This window comes from Megalobrama amblycephala, linkage group LG5 (assembly GCF_018812025.1).
Source record: "Megalobrama amblycephala isolate DHTTF-2021 linkage group LG5, ASM1881202v1, whole genome shotgun sequence".
In the NCBI taxonomy this organism is placed as follows: Eukaryota; Metazoa; Chordata; class Actinopteri; order Cypriniformes; family Xenocyprididae; genus Megalobrama; species Megalobrama amblycephala.
The window spans coordinates 31,218,333-31,241,325 of record NC_063048.1 but is presented as its reverse complement, the minus strand read 5'-3'; the positions used below and the strand labels follow the sequence as shown (position 1 = coordinate 31,241,325).

Here is a 22,993-nt window from a genome sequence, read left to right as displayed (position 1 = left end):
GGTAGCTAATGAAACATTTAGGAATACAACTCATCTTTTCACATTACAGATGATGCAACAGTCAAACATTGTTCGGATACGTTACATAGTCCAACATAGCGAATAAGGCAGCACATTATCAAATGCCATTCAAAATAAACAGATGAAACAGAGATCACAAAACTTGAACTTTCAGATAAATATTTAAAAATATAAATAATGGTTACATGTACACCCACATCATGTTGTAAACTCCACGGTTCCATAAAAAAATACAATATTTGATATACTTGCAATACAGTGATTATTATTAATATACAAGGGCCAAACAAAACATTGTTGAACTAATGCATGTTGGCACATCTACACAGCTCTGCTAATGTAACAGTTTTATCTTCATTAACTCTATTTATTCCAATTTTGGTGTAAACAAAGCCCCTTTATTCTTGTGTTATCCTGGGACCAGATACCATCACTGTGACAGATTCACAAAGAGTTCCTTTCATGCTAATTCACTTCAGAGTAGAGAAATCAATCATATATATACATAAGCTACTGTGTCAACATCAGCAATACTTTTTTTAGCTTTGCAAAACCTCCAAACGTTTTGTGAAGATTGGTAAACGGTACTCTCATACACTTTAATATATTCTTGGCACTAGTGACCACATGTACTAGACTACCGTTCAAAAGTCTTGGATCAGTACGATTATTTAACGTTTTTTTTTTAAAGAAATGCTCACCATTGCTGCATTTATTTGATCAAATATACAGTAAAAACAGTAAATTGCGAAATACTATTACACTTTAAAATAAATGTTTTCTATTTTAATATATTAAAATGTCATTTATTCCTGTGATGAAAAAAGCTGGATATTCAGTATCACATGATCCTTCAAATCTAATGTCGGCGCCGATAGCCTCGTGGGCAGCACGCCAACGTATAGCGGCGTTGGCCTTTGAGAAACCCGAGTTTGAGTCCTTTGATTTTTGTGTGAACTAACCCTTTAAAACAACAATAATAATAATAATAATAGTAATAATAAAAAAATTACTGACTCCAAACTATTGAACGGTAGTGTATGTTTGGTAAACCCATTATTAAAAAAAACAACAAAAAAAAAAACTATATCCTACATGTAGTATCCATAAGTACATAATTTAAGTCAAATGCACAAACTGCATCTACATGACATACCATGTTTCTTGAACAGGTAGATTTAAATGAATTGTATAGATTTAAATAGATTTAATAGATTTAAATGAATAGATTTAAATGAATTTGTAAATTTGATTCTCCTCAAAAGACTTGTGACAATCTAGAATAAATAGAATCAGTAGTGTTCAGAGAAGGAGGTATTGAAGCAAAGGTATTGGTCAAGTTTCAGTATATATTTCGTGCTATTCCTCCTTTTTGGAGTGAACTAAGGTAAAGCAGAGAAAAAATGGGAATCATCCAAGTAGGTCATGGTATCCTTGAAAAGAGCATGGGGATTAAACAAGAGCATTAGAATGCTAAGTCTGACTTGCAAATCAGTAGATAAATAAAAGGTCTTTCGCCTGTATGTCTATGGGAGCAAAGCAGCACAACAGTCAGGTGTCACAGGACAGACTGGGAAATGTCAAATATGCTCCTTAGAGCATTATTGTTGTTTCCCTATTACAACTTTTGACATGTACATGTACAGTATATTACATTATAAACACATCAACTGTGGTGACCGTGTCATAGCTATACATCAAACTCAGCTGTAACTAAGTCTTTGTTGGAGTCCAGAGGCTTCTCCTTGTGTCTTAAGTGTAATCTTCACTGAGAAGGGAACTCTGCAAATGCGAGGTAACTCTCCAACTCCAACTAATGGCAATGTGAAGCTGATCAACTTAAAACAAGGGAACATGGTTAAGTTAAGTTTTGATAGAGTCTAAGTGGTCATTTGTTGATTTTTTAATGAAATCTTGAGGTGAAAACAAAAAACACTTTTGTGGTATTATTTGTACTTCAAATATTCTGATAGCATCTTTAAACTGCCCTGGCTCATGTGAGGTTTTTAATGCACATTTAATAATCACAATTATAAATAAATAAATATATAATTAATACAAATTCAACAAACAAAACACCACAGCAAGCAATCTAAACATACAAACAAACAAACAAAATGTTCATTTAGAATAAATAATATTTCGATGGCACAATGAAGATAAAAAAAAAAAAAAAAATGACACAATGAGGAGTATGTTTGTAATGGAAACCATGTGAGATGCACTTGTGTGATGGCACACGCTCCTACTTGATATTCTTGAGCAGGGACGTGCGAGCGTTAACCACTGCTTTAAAGGCATCCTCACTTCCTGGGGCCACACATTTGTCCGGGTGCAACAGTACAGCCAACTTCCTGTATGCCTTGTTGACTTCCTCCCTATGAGCACAAAATGCGAAAAACCTATTAGTCTCAGTTTCCACAAATCAAGCAGGCCTTTAAAATGCTGATGCTGATATGGCAAAACATTATGGTCCAAGAGGGATCATAGTGAAGAATCAGCTAAAGAAGATAGGCTTGTCCCAGTACAAGGACCGTGATTGGCCAGGCATGAGGAATGACACAAGCTCATGATTGGCTTTTCAGGGTGTTGGGGAAATCTCAAAGAGGCTGATTATGCTGCAAGGAGAGAATTTAGTGATGTAATTGGATTGCAGGCATTCTCTAATGATCTGACCCACATGATTAAACTAGCCAAGCTAACACAACCCGCAGTGTGAGTTTTGGATCAATCATACTTAAAGTCCCCCTGAAATCAAAATTTATGTTTTTTAGCTTTTAGTCTGAATATGTTAGCCTTAAGGTTATGAATAAGCTGGTGTGTTCCAAACAATGACAAAATTCGCATTTAGGAGATATAAGCATTCAAAACATACAGTCTCTCACTTCCGCTAAAATGGATCATGGATTTTCATGACATCACATCGCACTTTAGCTTCTCATCAAATCTTCTGCTCAATCAAACGCTCTCTAGAATCTGAAGTCCCGCCCCCTCCTACACTGTAGCTGGAGGATAAGGAACGATTCAGACAGAGTAAATATGCTTTCCTTTGATGCGAATGAAGTCCCTTTCTGCACAGAATGCTGTATTTTAAAGTGATATAGAAGAGATTAGGTGGATAAACGGTTAGAGATTAGAAGGAAATTGAGGTTTTACTGAGTTTAACGGCTTTGGCCGAGCTGTGATATAAACAAAACGCTATTGGCTATTTTAAAAAAGGTTTTTTTCTGTTCGATATTCGATATATCGCCCTGTCTTCATGTTTCGGTAGAAATTACGTCAACACATTGAATAATGCTGCGTGTTCCAAGACACTTCAGTGGGCCTTTAAACGTTATAATTAACATAACTGTCTCAAAATCAACCGTTTGTTCTGACATTCTACTAAACATTCCAGAAAACAGTATTTAGTAAGATTAGTACTAACTTTGGTTTTCTTAAAAGGTACACTAACTTGTTTTGTTCAAAACTAATAAAATTTAACTAATTAGTCATTACATCATCAGATGCTTTCTTCCAAAAGGTGTTTTTGTTGTTTAAGCCTAGTAGTGAATGTTTTATGAGCAGTAGGATAATCATATTCATTCGCAGAGTCAGGTGAAACACAACCAAAACAATGTTCTTCTGCAAAATGCATGCAGTTTTGTCAGAGGGCCAAAGTTACATAGTGTATCTTTAATGGTTATTAAAGCAACATTTTGCTATTTTGCTATCACTTACATAAATGAACTATACTGTCCTGCACCCACTAGTAAAAAAATATATATAAAAAATTATATCTGGTGTCTGAATATACACGTATGTAAATATTTCTTAAATACATACACGTATGTGTGTGTGTGTGTGTGTATATATATATATTTATATGCAATAAATATAATGTCATTTATATGCAAGCGTGTGCATATTTAAGATTTACCTTGTGGCCCCAGGTTTAACCCCCAGCATATCCCAGCTGTCTTTGCTGTTGCGAATACGTCGGATGGTGTCGGCCTGCTCTTTAGTAAAACCTACGTTGACCTCAGGAGTAGGTCTCTTCCCTCCATTTTCACACATGTCAGTTATAGAGGAAAAAAAGGCCTTTGGAGGCGGACACATAGTGGGTAAACAACAGTCATTCTTTAAAAAAAGAACAGCAGGTTTATAAACTGAAGAGTTGTATGAGATGCACACCTGAAACATTTCATTGATGCCTTCACCGCTCTGGGCAGAAGTTTCAAAGTAATGAAATCCTCTGCTCTCGGCCCAAAGTCTCCCTTCACTCTCATCCACCACTCGCCTCTTCGTCAAGGTCAACCTTTTAGAGTGAGCAACAGCACTTTATAACAGTCAATCTTGAATCATGAATCATGGATCATACACACAGATACTTAAACACTTGTGGCACCTTGTTGGCACACACAACGAAGATGATGTTCTCCATGTTGGCCTGTGAGCCCATCTCCTGCTTCATCTCTGTGAGCCAGCTGTCCAGAGCATCGAAACTCTCCCTCAGACCAACATCATATACCAGAATCACCCCCTGAGAGTCCTTATAAAACTCATTGCGAACCTGTAAAATACACAGTATCAACTATATTAACCTGGGATCAAATATCAAGTCCAGCCCTACATTTTTTTCTTGTAGCCGTTTCACTCAGGTATATGTCATAAGAAAAAAAGATTATCACAACTTCTATTTCATGCCGACTTTAGGTTTAACAAATATGGAATCCCATGTCTGCCAAAATTAAAAATAAATACATAAATATACAAAGAAATGTAAAAAAAACAAAAATACATATATAAATAAATATACATAGAAAAGCGAAAAAACAAAAATAAATAATATTTATACATATTTATACATGTATTTCCTTATGTATATATTTTTTTCCACATTTATTTATTTTTTCTTTTATTTATTTATACATTTGTTTATTTCTACATTTCTTTATTTTTACATTTCTTTGTCTGTAGGGTAATGAGGAGGGCGTGGTTTACCTCAGACATAGCAATAGAGCTCAGAGTAGGCCAGAGCAAAGCGTTGAGGGCCACAGTGACACCTTGTGGTGTACCTGAAATACAAGAAGTGTAGCCTACTGACGGTGATACTGGGATGAATGATATGGATGGGTAGTATGGTCAAAATCTTATATCTCGGGTTAAGTAATATCACCCTAACTGTACCGTGTGACATGGATAGGGTACTCTTTATTTTGGACGGGGGCCGCAGAAAACCCTCTGGTCTGGATTTGTAAAATGTCCTGCGCTGGCAAACATGAACAGCAACATCTCCAGCAGATCTGATAACAGGGATTTTGAAATGAAGCACTTATTTCCCATTATTAATCATTTATGAATGGGCTTGCGCTTGATTGAGATTCGGAAACCATTAGAACACAGACAGGATCAAAACAGCGCATGTATCAACATCAGCAGGCTACACTTCTTGTATTTCCGGCACACCACAAAGTGTCACTGTGGCCTCAACGCTTCACTCTGGCCTACTCTGAGCTCGATTGTTATGTCTGAGGTAAACCACGCCCTCCTCATTACCCTACGGACAAAGAAATGTAAAAATACATAAATGTAAAAATAAAGAAATGTAGAAATGAATAAATGTGGAAATGAACAAATATGTAAATAAATAAATAAATAAATGTGAAAATAAAAATCTAAATAAATAAATGTATAAATAAATAAAAGAAAAAATAAATGTGGAAAAAAAAAAAAAAAATATATATATATATATATATATATATATATATATATATATATATATATATATATATATATATATATATATACATACATAAATAAGGAAATAAATGTATAAATAATTATTTAAGTTTATTCTATGTATATTTATTTATTTATTTATTTTTTTTTTTACATTTCTTTGTATATATATTTATGTATTTATTTATTTTTAATTTTGGCAGACATGGGATTCCATAAACAAATACATGTTAAGCACTGACAGCAGCTCTATACTACCACACTGTGGTTAGTCAGATGTAATCCAGCAAAACAATTCTGGATTACATTCTATAATAAAAAGAAACATTTGTATCAACATTATTTTTAATATTACTCTATAATGTGCTTAAACATACAGATACACAATAAAGTAAGCAGTACCTCATAAAAGAAAGGATGTCCAGCCATATCAAAAATGTTTACTTTTATCTCCCTGTCTCGAACCTGAACCCTTGAGGTGATGAAATAAATAGTTTCAATAACATTTAATCAGTGATTTGCAGTAATTGTGCTTTATTAATAGAAGAAACATACCATATATTTTTTTGCACCAGTGCACCAATAAAAACCACTTCAATATGTTTGAAAATTTTGTTTTAATGTGTTTGAATATTTAACATTACTGCAAAAAAGGTAGATAAAATCAACTAATTAATGAATGAATATATAATAATACAATTATAAGTGATAATATTTTGAGTCAGCAGGATACTAATAGGTGTTTATGTGCCATGAATATGATCAATGTTGGAATGAATGTTAGATTCAATTCTTGTTTGTTCCCTTGTGAACCATATATTTGAGAAAACATGACAGAGAGATTATTTGTCAAACCCAAATCACTTACTTGGTTACACCATAATCTATCCCAATAGTGGCTAGATACTTAGGCACAAACCGCTTCTCGCAGTATCGTTTAATAATGCAGCTCTGGAACAAATAAACAGAAATATGATTAAATATTATCTTTTAGGTAACCAAGTATGCTACCTACTAACATGCAGGATAACCTATCAAAACAAAAAAGCATACTGAATGAATAGCGCCTACATTTGAAGCAAAACAGTAATATATATCAAAAACATGTATATCAAATACACTACAATACATATATAATGGGAAATTAGCTTCCTAAAAAGAAAATTAAGTTTGATGTCTGTATGATTCATAATAACAGTCTATTTTTACCTTCCCAACCTCTGCATTTCCCAGACTAATAACCTTAACCCGTAAAGACTTCTTGTTTTCTCGCCTCTTCTGAACATTCGTGTCCATATTGCACTTATTCCCGAACCACTTCCAAAGTAGGAGATGAAATATCCCAATAATTCACGTATGATTGTTTTGAGTCGGTCCGTCAACACAGTGAGCAGCCTGCTATACGGCTAACAGAGAGCCAGCGTGTCACGAAATATTATGGATAACATTTGTCCATAAATCGTAAATACATTTCACACATGATTTGCCGCCGACAAAAACAGCAAATATTTTTGCAGGTAACGTTAGAATTATTTAAAACTCGACATGCTAACGGGCTAGCTGCCCTAGCAACGTCTATTTGATCAAACGATTGAAAACAACAGATTCAACACAGCCTTGTGCTATAAATATAAATATCGAAACATATAGTTTTAAAAAAGCCTTTTAAATGATATGTCTCATAAAGAGGTTAATGGACATTATTACAGGTAAGCATAATATGTACAATGTACAAAACATAAGGGCAAATTATAGCAAACAGATGAAGGGTTTCTATGGCGACAGCAAAACTACAACAGATTCGTCAAAGGCGAGTCAATAGTGAACGAATCGTAACTTTGAACCGATTCCCAATGAATAAATTGAACCAACTCTCAAAATCGGACAGAACCAGTCGTTCGTGAATCGATCCGAGTGGTTCTCGACTACTTGCCGCTATCTGCGAGGTTTTTTTAATACTAGCGCACGAGAGTGGCATAACGTTATTTAACCAAAATATGTAAATGCACACATACGCCGTAGGTTTTTATAGTCCCGCACGAAGCCTAGCATTTTCAGTGAATCAAAATAATTATTTGACAGATGGGGCGAAATTAGGAATAGCAGAAATGTTATTGTACTCTTACGATTTGATTGTATGGTATTTGATCAACATGCATTGGAAACGAGTTGTTTTATTTTTTGTTTTATTAAAACGTGCAAAAAGTTTTAGTTTAAACTGATTTAAGTGTAAACGCAGTGATGCCATGGAGAATTTGTGACGCAATTACGTACAAGAACACATGAATCAGTTTTTAGAATCGTTTCTTTGAAATTTTGTCCAGAACAAACGATTCGTAGACATCACTATAAAGTCAATCAAGATAAATATTCCAACTTCAGTTTAATAAAAATTTATAACAATTACATTCTGTTTAAAGGGTTAGTTCACCCAAAAATGAAAATTCTGTCACCCTCATGTCGTTCTACACCCGTAAGACCTTCGTTAATCTTCGTTAATCAGTGTTTTGAAATCGGCCATCACTATATAATTCGTTATTTTTTTTATTTTTTTTTGGCGCACCAAAAATATTCTCGTCGCTTTATAATATTAATATTGAACCACTGTACTAACATGAACTGATTTAAATATGTTTTTAGTACCTTTATGGATCTTGAGAGAGGATGTCATTGCTGGCTATGGAGACCTCACGGAGCCATCAGATTTCAACTAAAATATCTTAATTTGTGTTCCGAAGATTAACGAAGGTCTTACGGGTGTGGAACGGCATGAGGGTGAGTAATAAATGACAGAATTTTCATTTTTGGGTGAACTAACCCTTTAATGTCCTAAAAATAAGAGTTCCTGATCCAAGTGAGTGACAATGGGATGGAGAAAGCGAGTGCTACAGACCAATAGGCAGGGAGGGAGGGAGGGAGGGAGGGAGGTGGTGATAGGCTTGCATTAACATACTGAACAGTGGATGAAAGTTTACAGGTCTATAAATAGTGGACTTCCATGATTTCATAAAAGGATTCAGATATACAGTAGATTCGATTATAGACGTTTATATTATTCTCATTAGTTATTCTGGTGAGGATAGTCAAGAAGATGCCACTTCCAAGTTTCCCAAATTTTTCAGGTCTCCCTGATTTTCCAGGTCCAAGAAGACTACTCCTGGACTGCAGTACTCTTTTGGATCATCAGGTCGGAGGTGGTAAGCACATTTTTTATGCTATATATAATGTGCTATTGTTGTTTCTTCCATGCTGTTGGACTAACATGCCATATTTAATGTTGTTATTTTTAGCACATGTGCACTTTATTTACATTTACATGTTTTGTAATGCCATATGCTGTTTTTGATCCATGAATTTTTGATGTAGGAATACTCATACAACATTTATACTGCAAAAAAAAACAAAAAAAACAAAAAAAATCAACCAGCTTTATGTTTTCATGAATAATTCACAGTTTTGTGTCTAAAACTGAAACCCGGTCAGATTAACACTGAGCCATTTCACATGTCATGGATCAGACGGCAGGGCTGAGCAGAAAACACTCAGTATCCTGATGTAGATTTAGGTTTCTTTTAAATAAATATTTTCAAGACATATTTAATAGATATTTATATTTTATATTTTTAAAATTATTTTTCTGTTAAAAATAGTTACTATAAAATAAAACATGAATTTTAATTTCAGTAGTTATTTAGAAAAAGTGGTATTTTTCTTCTGATATACATACTATTTCTTTGTCGTTTTAAACCAGATATAATATTAAAACAATAGAAAAAAATCAATGTTTAATCATACTCTTTTTATAGCAGACAAAAAAAAAAGTCATGCATGTTTTATTTAGGGATGCGCCGGTACCATTTTTTTAAGGACCGAGTACGAGTAACGATACTTTTTTTCTAGTACTCGCCGATACCGATGCCGATGTCTATACATTTAATTTCTCTCTCTCTCTCTCTTTTTTTTTTTTTCCAAGCACAACACAGTGAGACTAATGAATGTAGGACAGTTTCTTTATTATTACTCTAATGAAAAAAGTAAGAGTGTCCAATAACCTTCAAAGGGCATAATTACCAATATATATAATTGTTGTAATATAAAAAGAAATTTACAAACAAATTACGAACAATACAACAAATACTATAGAGATACAAATTAAATAAAAAAAATTTCAGATACAGTAGGTTTATTTACCATGTATACTTTTATTTAACATATTTTGTTGTTTTATTAACATTAATGTCAAATATAGGCTACGGTCCCTTTAAGACCGAATCAATGGATACTGACACATATCCCGATTTCACCCAAATGTTTACATCCACTTAAGCCATAACCGACTGTATTTACGTGAGATACTCCACAAGATGGACATTTTGACAACTATGTGTGCATTTGACCATTCAGGCGCAAGGAGAACCGATCTCGCGCTGTGAGTGAACTGTGGGATCGCGCGCAAGAAAGAGAGAGCGCGCTTCTGGTCTGTGTCATTCAGCACAATTCCACCTATCCCGCAGTAATCGATAACATATTGTGATTGAAAGCATACAGTTCGCAATGTGCGTGTTGTCATCCTTCATTTTTAAGAATTTCCACACCTCTGAGGCTGACATTGTTTCTGCTGCTGCTGTCGGTGTCTCTGTGCACGGAAAATTCTGTCAGTTACGTCACGTGAGGTATCGGTCTTTGGTATCGGGGGTATTTTTATGAGTACGAGTACAAGTACATGAGCTTGGTATTGGGCCTGATACCGATACTAGTATTGGTATTGGTGCATCCCTAGTTTTATAGGCAATAGAAAATAACAACCAACAATTAAAGGTGCCCTAGAATCAAAAATTGAATTTACCTTGGCATAGATGAATAACAAGAGTTCAGTACATGGAAATGACATACAGTGAGTCTCAAACACCATTGTTTCCTCCTTCTTATATAAATCTCATTTGTTTTAAAGACCTCCGAATAACAGGCAAATCTCAACATAACACCGACTGTTATGTAACAGTCGGGATCATTAATATGTACGCCCCCAATATTTGCATATGCCAGCTCATGTTCAAGGCATTACACAAGGGCAGCCAGTATTAACGTCTGGATCTGTGCACAGCTGAATCATCAGACTAGGTAAGCAAGCAAGAACAATAGCGAAAAATGGCAGATGGAGCAATAATAACTGACATGATCCATGGTTACATGATTTTTAGTGATATTTGTAAATTTTCTTTATAAATGTTTCATTAGCATGTTGCTAAGGTACTGTTAAATGTGGTTAAAGTTACCATCGTTTCTTACTGTATTCACGGAGACAAGAGAGCCGTCACTATTTTCATTTTTAAACACTTGCAGTCTGTATAATTCATAAACAACTTCATTCTTTATAAATCTCTCTAACAGTGTGTAATGTTAACTTTAGCCCGTTAGCCATGGAGCACAGCCTCAAACTCATTCAGAATCAAATGTAAACATCCAAATAAATACTATACTCACATGATCCGACACATGCATGCAGTATGCATGACGAACATCTTGTAAAGATCCATTTGAGGGTTATATTAGCTGTGTGAACTTTATAAATGCATTGTATGGGGCAGGGAGCGCGCGATTTAAAGGGGCCGCAGCCTGAATCGGTGCATAGTTAATGATGCCCCAAAATAAGCAGTTAAAAAAATTAATAAAAAAAAATCTATGGGGTATTTTGAGCTGAAACTTCACAGACACATTCAGGGGACACCTTAGACTTATATTACATCTTGTAAAAACTGGTTCTATGGCACCTTTAAAGGTAGGATAGGCAATTTCGGAGTGGCTAGCAATAGCAATACAAAGCTAGTGGCTAGCTTTGAAAGCATTAGATCCCACCCTACCTTCAGAGCTCTCCAAAGCCACACCTCCTTCAAAACACATGAACGGACAGGTCGCGCACAGCCAGAGCAGATTCAGCAAAGCATCATGAGAGCATCAAAGCATATAACATTACAATAATAATGAACGTAAACAACTTACAAAGCTCTTACTTGTACCACCTGACTGCTGCAGATTCATTTCAGCGTTGATAGTGTTGATGCATAAATCCAAGTCTGCGGACGTGAACAGAGAATATCATGGGTTGCCATTTCGTAATTACGGTTACAACATGTTGCGAACGCAGCATAAGCTTGTTGTTTTGGTTCAGGAGAAACTGTGAAAAGCGGCTGTTGTTTGTTTGCAGCACCTGGTGACTGTCTGTCCACAACTCTGCATAGCTTCATTGAATGCGCTGATGACGTGTGATGTCTGCGCGAGGTATGGAAATACATATGCTAGTGTTGTCAAAAGAACGACTTGTTATCGACGTTCTACTGAAATTTAAAAAATGCGCTGGATTCGTAAACACCTCTGATTGGCCATTGTGTTCACATGCTTATCAGATATGTCTGTGATTGGCTACAATTATCAACGCTTCAAAAATATGTTGTAAATAGATATCAATGAAGCGTTCATCATTGTAGCCAATCACAGACATATCTTTTGAGCACGTGAACACAATGGCCAATCAGAGGTGTTTATTTTTAAAATTTCAGTACTGACTTGGTATCAAAGTTTGTACTTTTGACAACACTAACATACGCTGACAGGGAGGTATTACATCATTTGGACCGAATGCAATGATTGGACGAACATTTTTTGGTCCTGAGACTTCCTCAAACAATTTTAAACATTTAGATCACTTCTATTATTGATTGCTATCAGGATGTGAAGAGAGTTGCAACCGGAATAACAAAAAGTGTTTATGAAAAAAATTGCCTACCCTACCTTTAAATACTACATCTAGAGCCAGAGATAGATGGCAATCGGAGGCGGGGCTCTAGTTGAATGACGCATTGCTGCACCAATTGATTCCTTCCCCCTCTCATCCTGTGTCTTCACCCTCTCCATCTCTCATCTCCCTCCCCCTCATTGTTGAATGGTCAGGAGGTGTGTGAATGTGTTCGTCTTTGCTGAGGAGGGGTTGCATGCGTGCTTGATTGTGTGTGAGTGTGTATTTGTGTGTGTGCACCTGTGTGTGTTAAACCAGCATTGTTCCTGATAGAGGGAAGGCTGTGCCGCGTTGTTTGGAAAATCCAAGGTCATTGGAGCCCGGTCACATGCGCCGTATGCGAGCGTGCGTGTGTGATTGAGTGTCTGTGTGAGAGTGTGTGTGTGTGTGTGTCTCTCTCCCTCTCTCTCTCTCTGGCTATGTGACAGAGAAAGAGGCTTCAGGCAAAGAACAGAGAATTTCATCAGGTTTTCCATCAATGTACGGTAAGGACGATTGTGTGAGTGCATGATTATGTGTGTATATGGTAATTCCCTGCCTGTGTTTAGGAAGGAAAGATTCATGTGCATCACAGGAGATTATGGCAATGACAGCAGAATGATGCTGAAGCAACAGATTGCATGCAGTATTGCAGCTCTGCTCTATTTATTGTGCATATTTCATTTCATCTTTCATTTCAGGCAGCACCGATTTATGTTCATCTACACTACTTTGCACCAAATACTCAAACACGCACTACTGCAATGTCCTGTTATTTACTTTAACTGTACATTTACATGTATGTACACTTACTGATCTTATTTATATCTCCTGCTTTATTTATATGATTTTACCTGACCAGCATGCATGGTCGAGGATGTTTTGAGCGAGCTGCAGGCAGTCATGCTGCGACTTTGATTTTCTCACAGCGTGGATGCCTTAGAGATGTGCGACTGACTGTAGCACTTCCAAACAGATCAGTTACATTTTTAATGGCCTGAGTATTTCACCCAGATTTCTCTGTGCATGCAACAAAACATCTTTTTGAGAGAATATAGGATTGAGTCAGTTATGTATGCTGACAGATTATTATGCTATTCAGATTTTACAGTTCAAAAGGAGTAAATCAGCAGTGACAAATCATGTATATGTTTTTCCTGTTGTCTAAAATACAAAAACTAATTGATTTGATTTAAGCTTGGCTTTTTAAAGAGGTTTGACTTTTTATAGTATTTATGTTTTTCATCTTTATATATATATATATATATATATATATATATATATATATATATATATATATATATATATATATATATATATATATATATATATATTTTTTTTTTTTTTTTTTTTTTTTTTTTTTAAATTAAATCACATTGGTATTGATGCCATTGAGTAAAAAAATTAATTGATAAATGTACTTTTTCTGTTATTGTGTGCTTCAGTGGAAGCAAGAAAATCCGCCTTTTTGTAGAAAATATTTGTTATCACAACATTTTTTCTTTTGTCAAATCAACTTCAATAACTAATGTGGCACAGATAACATATTTTGAGTTTGTTAATTAAACCAATCGTCTTCATTGTATTAACTCAAATTTTTAATTTCAATAAACTCAAAATTCCAAGTCAACCAAATAACTTACTTTTTTAAGTTAAACAAAAAAATATTTTTTACAGTGTACAAATATACTTATTTTGATAAGTATATTTGTACAAAGACTTGTGCACTAGATAAGAATCCTAAATATACACTACCATTTAAAAGTTTGAGCCCTTTAAGATTTGTTTTATAGAAATTAATACTTTTATTCGGCAAGGATGCATTAAATTGATCAAAAGTGACAGATATTTGCGATGTTACAAAAAGAAATACATTTCAAATACATTGTTATTTTGAACTTTCTACTCATTAAAGAATCTTAAAAAAAGAAGTATTATGGTTTTCACAACAATATTTAGAAGAACAACTGTTTGAGCATTGAAAATAATCAATAATGTTTTTTAAGCACCAAATCAGTATTTTGAATGATTTCTGAAGGATAATGTGACACTGAAGACTGTTCAACTTTGCCATTAACAAAAATAAAAAACATTTTAAAATTCAGTAAAATAGGCAATAGTTATTTAAACGTAATAATATTTTACAATATTACTGTTTTTATTGTGTATTTGATCAAATGAATGCTGCCTTGCTGATAATAATTTAATTTTTTTTTATTTTTTTTTTTCAAAAACATAAAAAATCTTAGGCTACTTGGTAAGGTATCTTTTTACATTTATGCCAGAGTGTTTATTATTTTTTGTTTTTGGTGAATCTCCAATTTTTTTGTTGATTTATGATGTTGAATTCCATATTCCCAGTATATTCTTAGACTATGTCATTTAGATTTACATTTTGGTCACAATTGCAAACTATTTGGGCCATAATATAATACGGAAACACATTCACTGTACCCTAAAGCTTTTACAAAAAGGCACATCATTATTCTCACACAGACTCCTGGGTATGCAAATTATAGTTTTAGATTAACTATGTTCATGGAAGTAGGAAGTAACAAAGTTAAAGAAGTAAATCAATAGATTACATTCTTCTGCCTTGCATGAAGTTCCCTCTCAGTAGTTCTGCTTTTTCACTGTGACACTGAGTGTCTCTGATATTGTGTCCTGTTTTGGGCAAGCTGAAGGGATATGGCAACTGTGATGACTGATATGCTAAATATAGCTGTCATTTCAAGAAGCTATAACAATTCTGGGGAACCGTATTTAGAGTGACTACGTCATTACGAGACAGTGCCCGGAGTCTGCGTTTTGTGTTTCGGAAAGATTGATTTTCCATACTTTAGCTGCCACAACATGGAGTTTGATTCATTCACATGCATAGTGAGTTGTGTGTTATGTAATTGCTTTAGTAGCCCTTAGCAAAGCCCTATTAAAGCTGTTTGTCTTCTAGTATCCCTACCAGCTTGGAGGATATCATATCAGCCATATAGTAGTACATCCGAGCACGACTAGTTCTTTATTATGACCTAATCCTCTTTGCCACAATGCCAGCTATAGCCTTTGTTTTGCAGCGTATGCAGATTGCAGATGTGAATGTAGGGTTGTTCTTGGCAACAAAGTATGCACTTACTTCCCTAGAGTCGATGCTACACTCTGATTTAAATAATTTAGTTGTTTGTGTTTTCTGAGCGTAACATTTTACATTTAATTGTTAACATCATCATTCATTGTACAGTATTATGATATAGTGAGTTAAAATTATAAATCTAAAAGCACATATTTTCGCCTCATGGGCTCAGTCAGTGTAACTAGACTCTGCCAGGTGAATGATAGGGGAGTACACATCCATAAGAGAATTATGAGGGTTGTAAACCAGAGGGAACTGTGGAGGTGATATTTACCACCCTATTCGAGAAGCAGAATGCCAGAGTGCTTGCGTTTTATAAATATAGCTAATACTGTACTGGTAAAGCAGTTCCTGTAGCTCTTGTAGGGAGTTTGGATTTATGAACTCAATGTTTACTTTTTGCTATTTGGATGATTATGTTGGAGGGCTGCTCATCAAGACATTCGTTTTAGCAGCACGTTCAAAGCATACGTTTTTGAAAACAATACCGTCTTTGTCTCCGTGTTCATTACAAAAAAGCAAATTTGTGACGTCATCCGCTATCTGTCACACGTCAGCACTTCTGGGTCCAAACGATCTAACAGATGCCCCCCAAAAAATGCCCCTGAAATCCCAGGTGCCCAGCATTAAGTGAAAGTAATGAATGAAAGTTACATGACGCCAAGTATGGTGTCCCTAGTCTCACATAGTCAGACCTTCAGACTGACGGCAGAAGGTCTGGACTCTATTGCAGCTTTCATTGGCCAAGGACTGCCCAAGAGGCACAAACTTCAAATACTTCATGGAGCCGCGAACTTCACATACTTTTGAAAATACAGCGTTTAGTTGATCCTGGTAAGTGCTCATTGTCACGGTTGTAAACACGACGGCGTTCTTCTTCCATGAGGGGGTTTGGCATCACACTCCATTTGTTTCCAGGTGGACCATTAAAGAACATGACACGCACATCTCCCGGACATCCTGTAGAATTCAACCAACCAGATGACGACTTTGAAAATCCTTTAGTGTTTCAGGTTAAGTGTGCCATATGCATACGTTCAGCCAGCGGTCTGTGGGCGTGACATCTGAGGCTGAGAATATAGGGGCGTTTGCACCGGAGGAACCTTTTCATAGTTCCCAGAACTTTTGGCTGAAGCTCGCACCGCAGGAACTAGGAACTATTTTAGTTCTAGAAACTCCTTTTGGGGGAACTAAATTAGCTCCTACTTCAGAGTCGGGTCTAAACCAGCACTATAGGAACTATCAATGATGTAAATGTACGTTGATTGGTCAAATGCATGTCAAACACAGGCACCCGGAATTTTTAAAAAGCTGTGTAAACATACTTATTTCACGAACATGGAAAACAGGGATAATGGCGTTTACCTGTTGTCTGCAGGGTTGTGTTCTTTTCTCCGCCCCGATGCTATGCAATACTGAAAGTTGTCATAAGAGATTTTGTCTCTTAGCCTCACTTTTTCCTCTTTCAGTCGCGTAAATTATGTGTTTACATCCGTCTCCATCATCACAAAACCCATGACACACAACAAACAGAGCTCCGATTACAGCATCCACCGATTTTTAGAGTTTGTAAATGTCACGCTCAAATACGCCGCTTTTGGCCGATTCAGAGTTCCTATTTCCGGTGTGAGTGCAACCAGGAATATGGCCCGGGGGAGAAATTAGTTCCCGGGGAACTATCCTAGTTCCTATTACTGAGTTCCTAGAACTATTTGGAGCGAAAGCCCCTTATGGTGTCCCATACTCGGAATTTGTGCGCTGCATTTCACCCATCCAAGTGCCCACACAGCAGGAGACTCCTATGCGTATCCGCATTCAAGTCGCCATACCCGCGTGACTGTCACATTCGTTTTGGTGCCGCCCAGAGGATCAGCTCCGCCTCCGGGCGGTGCCGTAAATTCTACTGTCAATCAGCGAATCCTGAGCGGACCCATGTCGGAACCGCAGTCGCGCACGCACCTTTTCTGTAATGGTTGTATCAATTTGCAGGTCCCAAATGGACCCGCCGCGGAGGTAAGGTTTTAATCGCGGATACCGAGCGGATGCAGCGCGGAGCCACGGCGGGTCCGTTCGCGGATACGTTCCGATCCGCTGTGGAGTTATTTTGCTGTGAGGGTGCACACACGCCGTGAACACATACCCGAAGCAGTGGGCAGCCATTTTTGAAGCGGCACCCGGGGAGTGATTGGGGGTTATAGGTGCCTTACTCAAGGGCACCTCAGTTGTGGGTAATGAGAGTGGAGGATAGCGCTGTTCATTCACTCCCCCCACCTACATTTCCTGCCGGTACTGAGACTTGAACCCGTGAACCCAGACTCTCTAACCATTAGGCCTCAACTAAACATTATGCCCCTAAAATATGAAAATATTTGTGTGTTCGTCATGTACACCAAAAGTGTTTAAATGCTACAGCTTAAATGTGTAATATGAATAAATCGTCCTCATAAATGGCTGTAGAAATAGTATTCTCTGATGAAACAAGTAGAAGCTTGGACCCGGAAACAGCATTCCTTAAGTCATGACTTACAAAGTGACATTGCCAACTACTGGCCTGGCATGAATAATACAGCGTTTTTAGTTGTTTTTGTGAATGCATGTGAACAAGGATCGTTTTGACAATGGTGTCGTCTGTACGCGAAAAATGAAAAGGAAAAGCTGTTTTAGTACACTGTTGTGGATATATTTGTTTTGGATTTATAGTTCAAATCTTTGAAACAACGTGTTGTCTTTATAATGTCACACTATTTTCCATACGCCTGTTTGAATTTTATTTTGCAGGTAATATTTTATATATTTGTTTATTATTTGTGAGAAGGAGTTAGCAGTCAAAATCATTAAATCTGTTGTTTTGAAAGTATTTTTCCTATCCAACAACTCAATTAAAATGCACAGCAATTTGTAGTTGTTTGTTTGTGTCATTTTTTAAGTGATTACACATTGCAGTCATTAATGAGACTGCACATTTTTTTGAGAGCAGAAACACTCTGGGAGTGAGAAATGGGGTGAGCATGAGAGGATTCACTGCAGTCTTGGGTGTGTGGGTGGAAATATTCGTGTTGACTGTCAAGGTGTTTTTTTTTCTTTCATTTCTGCTTCTGATGCTTTAGGCGTAGAGGTGTCACGCTGATGTGTCAAAACACTAGCAGGTGCACGGGCCAATGTGTGAGTCACACTCCAGCTCCTCTCCCATCCATACAATCACACCGTAATTGCCAGTCACGATCTTGGTAAACGGCTGCTTGTCAGCAGCTAGTCAGCAGGCTTGAGTCAATAAACCTACGTTTTGTGTTGCGCTTGAAAAACAAAGTTGAGTGAGATTCTTTCACTGATAGACCAGTATTTAGGTATTCTGTAATAAACACTAAATTGCTTGTATTGGTCATACGTGTGTGATAAGATCCTTAATATTTGTTGACTAGAATGAATAGCCAGTTTTGTGTGGGTGGTTGAGGGCTGCTGTCTGATCACTCCACCTGCTCTGGTTTGTTTACTTTCCTCCATGTTGAAGCTCTTTCACTATGGTAATGGTGCAAACAGCCTCATCTCTCCCAGGGGTCCTGCCAAGGTGCTGCCTCTGACTCATCCGCCCAGAAGGGGGTTTGTGTGTGTGTGTGTTTATGAGAAAGCATGTTTGTGGAGTTTTAATTAGGTAGTTGGCAAACAACATGGACATGAACTGTTTTAATTCAACATCAAGATTTTAGGTTAATCTATGAGTTAGGTGAATCTATAAGGAAGAGTGTGTATTTTAGATGCTGTGACTAGTCAATTTTTTTCACAATTTTAATCACCTTTTACCTTCATGCTGGTCACTTAAAGGGATAGTTCACCCAAAAATGAAAACTGTCATTAATTACTCACCCTCATGTCATTCCAAACCTGTAAGACTTTTGTTCATCTTCGGAACACAAATGAAGATCTTTTTAATAAAATCTGAGCCAGTTCTGGTCCCTTCATTGACAGCTACGCAACTACCACTTTGATGCTTCATAAAGTTCATAAAGAGATCGTAAAACTAATCCATATGAATCAAGTGGTTTAGTCTAAATTTTCTGAAATGACAGTAATTAATGACAGAATTTTCATTTTTGGGTGAACTAACCCTTTAAATAGTCCAGTGGTAAACAGTAATAACTCATTATATAAACTAATAAAAAACATAAAAAAAAAATGCTGTTTAAAATGTATGGATGGAGTATAGTATGTCACTCTGCTACAGTTTAAAAGAAGGTTATGAACATTAACCTCAGTGTTGTTATCTGTAACATGGTTCGTAGATGTGGGAAGAAGGAGGCGGGAACCGGCGAACATTTAACAAACTTTAATATATAAATAAACCAAAAACCAAAGGAAAGTAATGCCGGCAGACCCTCACGGACGTCTGCCGGCCACACAAACATAATAAAACATAATGTAAAGTCCAGGGGCCTGTACCATGATGGTAGTTGAACAAACTCAGGGTTATAGGATTAGTTTCGAGTTGACAAAACCAAACCACTCCTACCTGGCTTTGTTGGTACCATGATGCTGATCATCAACTTTCTCTGTCAACTCAGGCTTTGATCCTGAGTTTGTGGAGCGCGTGCACATGAATCTGTGACATCAGTGCCAAACAGCCAATCACATTCCTTGCAACAGAAACAAACTGTGATTCACTTCTGGCGAGAGAGCCAGTTTGATTCAAAACTTTTTTGCTGAAAATTAAGAATTTAAACGCATTTACACTAATGGATAATACTTGTCTGTGAAAAAGGACAAATAAAAGAAATGATCTTTCTCTATCAGTGCAAGTGAAAGTTGTGAAGTTAGATTATATAGTTGATAATATATAGCAATAGAAACACAAATATACAAGTTCACATGTAGTCATATTTAAAGAGTATATTTACTTATTTATATTACATATGATCTGTATACTTGTGTGCATGTAATGGATTAATAAAAATATAGATAATTATACAAATCATATATAAATCATAAAATAATTCTAAGTAATTATCATTAAAACCAGACAGTTTTATCATTAAATATTTGTTTTTACTATATAGTGACCTTTAATTTGGAGGAAGAGAAACTGAGGGATGGACTTTATTGTGTTGGGTGTGTCCGTGTCACTTAGCTCACATCTGATTGGCCAAATTTCGATTTGAGATCTCTAAACCAGAACATAACCTGCCCTGGAGCAGGTTAGCCGTGGAGCGTAAGTTACTATGGCGATGAACACCGCTAAAAGCCAAGTCACTTTCATGGTACCTAAAACCCAGGATTGGCACAAACTAATCTGAAACTTACCTGGCTAGTCAGCTAATCCGGCTTCATGGTACAGGCCCCAGGCCTGGTCCTTTCTCGTCCTTCACTGTCGTCGCTCCTCCTTTTATGCTTCCGGAGCTCCTCCGTGAGAGAACGCCGTTCCCTCACAGCTCTCGCCCGCACTGGTCGCCACATACCCCCATCGCCCCCTCGCAGGCCGGGGGGGGTTACTCCCGCGACTGCGCTTACTCCCCCCCCGGGGGCCTTTCTCGGCGGCCACAGCATCTGGGGGTAAGGACAGACGAGACGAGAGAAAGGAGACGGAAGCAAGGGGAGCGACAGGACGAGAGAGGGGAGAGAGGAAAAAGAAAGAAAATAAAATTCTGGGTCCGGTTCCCAGACACACTGCCGCTCGGTCCTCAGCCAGCCGAGAGGCTCTTCCTTGCGGTGCCATGCGATGGCACTGGACGCTCGGTGGACGGCCCGATCCTCGACCGCCTCCTGCTGGCCGGCGATGGCTCCTCCGGTTGAGGGCAGCCGGCAGCGAGTCCACCGTCCCCTGCTCCTCCCCTTCATGGCAGACGATAGCAGGCTCCGGCCCACAGCAGTCGACGGCACTCCTCCGCTCCCTCCAGGACGGCAACCACCCCACCTCGTCCCAGGAGCACGGCATCCGGGTCTCCGTCCCACCTTTCACAAGGCTCCAGTACCACCGCCTCGGGCAGCCTCTCGCGGTCTTCACTTCGCTGCCTGAACTCCGCAGCACCGCGATCCCCCTCAGCAGCAAGGGCTCTCCGACAGCATGTCCCTCCTTCCTCCCGGGTTTCGGCACCAAGATGTGGGAAGAAGGAGGCGGGAACCGGCGAACATTTAACAAACTTTAATATATAAATAAACCAAAAACCAAAGGAAAGTAATGCACACAAACACAATAAAAACATAATGTAAAATCCAGGCCTGGTCCTCTCTCTTCCTTCACATTCGTCGCTCCTCCTTTTATGCTTCCGGAGCTCCTCCGTGAGAGACTCAAGGCCGGTGCACCTCCCAAGTGAAGCTCATTAACTCTCGCGCCACCGGCCTCGCGCCGTTCCCTCACGGCTCTCGCCCGCCCTGGTCGCCACATTATCATTAGCTAAAACTATTAAAATCATTTTCAGTAATTGAAATCAAGCTGAAATATAAAATATTTGATGAAAAACTAAAAACCTGAAATAAAGTTTAAAGAGTTCACCCAAAAATGAAAATTCTGTCATTAATTATTCACCCTCACGTCACTCCAAACCTGTAAGACCTTCGTTCATCTTCAGAACACAAATTAAGATATTTTTGATAAAATCTAAGAGGTACATGACTCGTCCATAGACAGCAATATAATAAACACTTTCAAGGTCCAGAAAGGTACTAAATACATAGTTAAAACAGTCAACATGACTGCAGTGGTTCAACCTTAATTTTACGAAGCGACGAGAATACTTTTTGTGCGCAAAAATAAAACGATAACGACTTTATTCAACATCTTCTCTTTCGTGTCATTCTCATACGTTTGTTTACGTCCAGCGCTTCCAGGTTCTATGTCAGAACGCCGGCTCATTATTGGCCGGCTCCTGCGTCAGCATCACATGCATTGCATCTTGGTGCTCACGTGATCAGCTTTGGCCAATACTGAGCCGGCATTTGGACGTAAACAATGAAGCCTTCACTGTGCTTACTGCGTCACCTGTGTAAGGATAATGACAGGGAAGAGAAGAGATCGTTATTTTTTTGTTTTGTTTTTGCGCACAAAAAGTATTCTCGACTGCAGTCACATCGACTGTTTTAACGATGTCTTTACTACCTTCCTGGACCTTGAAAGGTGAAGTACTAAAATGAATACTAAATAATAAATAAAACTAAACTGAAATAAAAATAAATTAAAGCTAAATATAAAATGACAAAAGCACATAACAAAAATACTAAATCTTAAATTAAAATTAAAACTAAAAATGTTCAAATAAATGCTAATTCAAAACATTAATAAATATTTTAACCATATGTAAATTATACTAAAATAACACTGATTAATAAATGCTCATGTTGTTCATTGTTAGTTCATAATACCTAAT

General features: G+C 37.3%; 2 protein-coding genes across 5 annotated transcripts in view; one reads left to right on the top strand and one right to left on the bottom strand.

Moving 5' to 3' along the window:
• Window positions 1–1,064: 1,064 nt before the first annotated feature.
• Window positions 1,065–7,451, bottom strand: dnajc27 (DnaJ (Hsp40) homolog, subfamily C, member 27). Its single transcript, XM_048191831.1, has 7 exons — window positions 6,952–7,451; window positions 6,611–6,693; window positions 6,145–6,214; window positions 4,398–4,573; window positions 4,195–4,318; window positions 3,941–4,101; window positions 1,065–2,399 (listed from the first exon to the last, which is right to left on the bottom strand). Exons 1-7 carry the CDS (start codon window positions 7,036–7,038, stop codon window positions 2,267–2,269), a joined length of 834 nt encoding a protein of 277 aa, XP_048047788.1. The 5' UTR covers window positions 7,039–7,451; the 3' UTR covers window positions 1,065–2,266.
• A 1,348-nt stretch (window positions 7,452–8,799) lies between these two features.
• The window catches only part of efr3ba (EFR3 homolog Ba (S. cerevisiae)), a 43,148-nt gene continuing 28,954 nt past the window's right edge, over window positions 8,800–22,993 (top strand). For 2 of the 4 annotated variants that reach the window (XM_048191828.1, XM_048191827.1), the window contains exon 1: window positions 8,802–8,939. In XM_048191828.1, the coding sequence (XP_048047785.1) occupies window positions 8,834–8,939 (106 nt within the window). In that variant the 5' untranslated portion in view covers window positions 8,802–8,833. Of the gene's footprint in view, window positions 8,940–12,603; window positions 13,021–22,993 lie in introns of those variants that run through there. The other 2 variants (XM_048191830.1, XM_048191829.1) reach the window with 2 other exon arrangements.

Coding starts and splice junctions, on each gene's coding strand:
- dnajc27 (XM_048191831.1), bottom strand. CDS start 7,038: ATGGACACGAATGTTCAGAAGAGGCGAGAAAACAAGAAGTCTTTACGG. Junction 6,215..6,610: donor ATAGATTATGGTGTAACCAA/GTAAGTGATTTG, acceptor CATCACCTCAAG/GGTTCAGGTTCGAGACAGGG. Junction 2,400..3,940: donor GTTAAACCTGGGGCCACAAG/GTAAATCTTAAA, acceptor TTGTGCTCATAG/GGAGGAAGTCAACAAGGCAT.